The following is a 4511-nucleotide window of genomic DNA, read 5'->3' on the forward strand; positions in this document are numbered from 1 at the left end:
GTCAATTTTCATGCAAAAAAGGAACAATTATGATTCCTCAGGAAAAAAGACAGTTTAAGCGCCAGAAAATAAGCACATAACTTGTTTTTGTACTGGTCGAAACGCTTGGGTTTTCACCGTAGTGATTTGCAAATGACATGTACATGTCTGAATTTTTCATGTTTTCTTTTTTCACATTTATAAAAGCATTTTTGGCACGCAGGAGCATATGCTACCTTGAGCCGAACTGAATATCCGCCACAACTATATAGATAGATCTCCATTACAGCAATATGATGGGATAAACCAATTCTATTATACAGTAGTTCATAAACATGTCACACAGCATGTATATGCATGCATAATAACAAGCACTGGTCTGTTCATGCATCCATCACACATAATCTACGCCAGTAAATCCATCATTACAAGTTCATTAATATATATAACTGCTCAAACAAAACAGAAACACCACTCACATTGGCGCCGTCCTTTTTATTCCAGAAACATTCAGTACTTGCTAAGCATATGCATCGTTCCTGCCATCAGTACAAGACACAAATCAATCCCCAATTGTAATAGAAATACCTTGCTCGTGTCATGTAGCATGCATCTACTTTATGTTTTTGCGGGTATGTATTTGCATGAGAAGAAACAAATGGCAATTGACTAATCAAACTGTTCGAGTGAAACTGAACTGGAGCAACGGCAAGCGCAGGAGATAGAATAGAACTTACACCAGGCAACGATCTTCCAGCGCTGGTTGTCGCCCTCAGTCCACTCCCACAGAATGAGGGTGGTTCCATTGCGCACACCGCCATGGTCCTTGTCGCCATGGAGCGCATCAAAGTTCAAGTAGATGTTGTTCACCATCCTGATGCAGCGGTAGCCTGCCCCGACGTCCCTGCTCTCGGTCCAAAGGACCGATTCGTCCAGGGTGTCTGGATTGTACCTGGTCAGAAGAACCTAGGATCCAAAAAACAAACCAGAAGGTGAGAAAATTCACAATACTGGAGCTGCACTTCAGGGTTGAGCATGAGCACATGACCATGTGACAACTCATAGTGTAGCAAATTATTCTGAAACCGGTGTTGTTCCTTTTGTCTAACGAGTTCACCATATTATTTTAGAGCTAGTGTCGCTGTACACTAGAGCGGTCATGGGCAACCGAGTTAGAACTACTGTGATATATGTGCACATGGATGCTAATGTGGAAGGCCATACTAGATCACAGTCAGAGCAAGTGCACATGAACACACGTGGAAGTATGGTTATAGTTATGGTCTTGTATGGCAATGTGAAACACCTTAGCAGATTTAACTTTTGACACTGGCATAATTTACAACGTTTGCTGAACATGACACCTACTAGGCATTATTCCCAAGAACAGGGAGAAATTTCACTCATGCTGGACTAGTTTATATCATTTTAGACAAAAAATCACTGAATCCTAGTGGTGAACATTCACTGAAACACCACAGGCCACACTGCTAAATAAGCTCAAAGTGATTCTTTTTGTTCAAGCTTATCCATTCTGTTTTTCATGTGCAGAATCGCTGCTAGTATGAATGCAGAGAAAGTAGGCATTTGGAATGTGTGGCATCACTGGCATGTGGTGTGCTTGCAGACACTCTGTTATGTCTAAATGTACCAAAATCATGTCGGCTCTACCGTGCACGCACGCATCAGATAGCAAAAATTAGAAGTTGTATGGATGAACTGAAGGAAGGAGGTTAGTTACAGGGTGGGATTGGCCGAGGGAGTGCTTGAGAGCCTCTCCGCTGGCCTTGTTGACGAGTGCCATGGCAGGGTAGCCTTCCTCATCCTTCACCCTCGTGCTGTACTTCATGTCCTTGATCCAGTGCTGCATCATATGCGTATATTCAAATCCATCAGCCACATGATCAGAGAAGAAACAATAATACATGAAAAGTCGCTGAGCAAAAGCCAAACAGGATTATTGTTTTTCCCCAATTAGAAAAGGACAAGGCAGAAACGCCAAGTTTTCAGATCCCAGTGTGAAGTTCACTATACTATTCTGGATCGGGATCATGGAAGCATCTAGCCGATCTTGGATCGATCTTGCAGAGGTGTAGATGTGTGTTACCTGCGTGTCGTCGTCGCGATCGGTGCGGACGAGGCAGACCTTGCCGTCCCTGGCGGCGAGGCTGAAGCTGTCCTCGCCGGCCTTGCAGAGGATCCTGTACGTCGGCTGCCTGGAAGCCGGGGGCGCCCCCCCGCCGCCGCCGTGGTGCGGGCGCGTCTCGTGGCCGTAGCCCCCGGATCCGCCGCCCCCGTACTGCGGCCTCTCGTCGCCGGACTCGTGGGAAACGTGCACCACGTTGCCGTACGCGGGTGCGCCGTAGCCCTCGTCGCGGCCGCCTCCGTAGGCCGGAGCAGGGGCGTGGCGCCCGTAGTCACCACCGCCGTAGCCGGCCGGGGCGGGCGCGTGGCGTCCGTAGTCGTCCTCGCGGCCTCCGCCGTAGGCCGGGGCCGGGGCGCCATAGGCCGGAGCGCGTCCTCCGTACTCATCCTCGCGGCCGCCCCCGTAGGCGGGAGGCGGGGCACCGTAGGCCGGGGGAGGAGCGCCGTAGGCGGCGGGAGGGTGGCGGCCGTAGGCATCACCAGCGTCGTCGTCGGGGCGGCGGCCGTAGGACGGGGGAGGGGCGCCGTAGGCATCAGGCTCGTGGCGGCCGTAGGGGGCGGGGGCGCGGCGGTCTTCGTCGTCGTCGTCGCGGCGGCCGTGGCCGTGGCCGTGGCCGTGCGGGAACTCCATGATTGACTAGCCTGTCGGTGGTCGGAAAATGGGAACGCGCGCGGGGGAGTGGAGGTGGATCCTATCCGGGCCAAGCTCAGCCTATATACGTCGCGTCGCCGGAGCACATGTCGACGGACGGTGAGTGCGCGACGTGGCGCCAATGGCACGCACTCACACGACCGACCGCTTCAATTTCGCAACTAGGCGATGGCGATGGCGATGGCGATCGGTCGGCCCGGCGAGCCCCATGTGTCCACCACGTGCACAGCTTGACGCATACAGACTTCACTTGTGCACTACACACGTCGCGGATCGGCTCGGCGTTGGAGCAAATCATGATCGTATCTCCTCCGTTGTTTTCCGTTCAGATGCCCCCACAGATCAGATCGTATCAAACCAAATCAGTCAAGTACCAGCTCAACAAAAAACAACCAAACACTCAATTATGGCTTGAATTTCAAGAAAGGAGGAGAAGAAAAAGGTTTCGATGTGATGTGTACGCTATGGCCCATAAAACATGGATAGTGCGGTTGGTGCGGCTGCGATTTGATTTCTTGTTTGATTGTTGTGTGACATTGGTGTAACAGCGATAAAGATATGTACGGTGGTTGATGATATAGTGGCATCAAGCCACATGTGAACGACTATAAGACACTTTTCAAAATGTTTGATCTCGCGACGCCACCTATCTCTTTGCCTCTACCTCTGCCTCTGCCTATTCTCGCAACCCGTCGCCCTTCCTTAATTCTCGGCGACCCCGGCCTCAACTTTGCATACTTGATGGGAGCCCCGACGCTGCGTCATCCCACTCTCTACTCGGTCGTGGGGCTCGAAGTTGCCTTGGGACCCAGTTCTGCGAGATATGGGAGGACAGTGTCATCTCCTTCTACCTCTGCGGGTGGATGTGGTGCACGGGGGGTGGTGTCGGGTCAGGGGATTCGGGAGCTTCTGGAGGTACTAGATCGGGCGGAGCGGGATATAGAGTTGGCAAGGATCAATTTAACGGTTCGAGCCATGTCAAGAACCAACGAGGAAGAGAGGACTCGATTGTTCCAGATTGGTTAACCGTTGACAGCAGAGAGGATTCCTGCATGAGCAGCATTCAACCATTGTTTTAAACCAGATATTCATAGATATTTCAAGATAATCACTCTGATTTGTCACTAACAACTAATAAATGCAAAAGATTGTGGATCTTTTTTTATAATTTGTTTTTGCAGCTTTTGGACCATAAAGGGGAGGAAATTGAGCAATACATGGGGAAAACAAAAGATAGGGGATCAAATCATATCAAAGGGGGCGCCACAGGCTATCCAGAGCGAAAGACAGTGTCTGGTACGAGCGGGCGCACTTGCGCCATGACGTCATCATGACAACCTTCATGAAAGGGATGAGGGCCTATTTAGGATCATCATCATCCATCCCTAGAAAGCCTAGTCGCCGCCATCTCCATCTCCATAGCAATTCCCCCATAGTTTGTCGTAGTTGTAATTGATACATTGCATAAGGCGGCATTGTAAGACTTTATACAATCATTCATCTATCATCAATGTTATCTACAATGTTTTTCATCTATCATTTGATTCCAATGTATGGGCAATCCCCTCAGGAAATAGGCTAAGGCATAAGCCTTGCAACCCTCTATACCTGTGCTCGGGATCGTTGGTATGACTTTACTTAAGTTGACGTTTTTTATATGTGTGTTATCTGCAACGCATTTTTCTCTTGTCTTATTCTAGTTCTAAGACTCCGCGGGCACTTGAAATATTTTAGA

General features: G+C 49.8%; 1 protein-coding gene across 1 annotated transcript; it reads right to left on the reverse strand.

Annotated features, from left to right (window-relative positions):
• Positions 1 to 216: 216 nt before the first annotated feature.
• Positions 217 to 2899, reverse strand: LOC119266997 (ricin B-like lectin R40G3). The gene is made up of 4 exons (XM_037548286.1): positions 2087 to 2899; positions 1721 to 1843; positions 717 to 945; positions 217 to 518 (listed from the first exon to the last, which is right to left on the reverse strand). Coding segments are annotated over exons 1-4 (1023 nt in total). The 5' UTR covers positions 2756 to 2899; the 3' UTR covers positions 217 to 516.
• Between the last annotated feature and the right edge of the window lie 1612 nt (positions 2900 to 4511).

The sequence above is a fragment of the Triticum dicoccoides genome, chromosome 3A (genome assembly GCF_002162155.2).
Source record: "Triticum dicoccoides isolate Atlit2015 ecotype Zavitan chromosome 3A, WEW_v2.0, whole genome shotgun sequence".
Taxonomy (NCBI): Eukaryota; Viridiplantae; Streptophyta; class Magnoliopsida; order Poales; family Poaceae; genus Triticum; species Triticum dicoccoides.

Excerpts from the sequence above, each read along its gene's own strand:
- LOC119266997 (XM_037548286.1), bottom strand. The coding sequence starts at position 2,755 with ATGGAGTTCCCGCACGGCCACGGCCACGGCCACGGCCGCCGCGACGAC. Across the intron at positions 1,844-2,086 it reads ATCGCGACGACGACACGCAG|CACTGGATCAAGGACATGAA; the intron begins GTAACACACATC and ends CATATGATGCAG. Across the intron at positions 946-1,720 it reads CCCTCGGCCAATCCCACCCT|GTTCTTCTGACCAGGTACAA; the intron begins GTAACTAACCTC and ends TTTGGATCCTAG.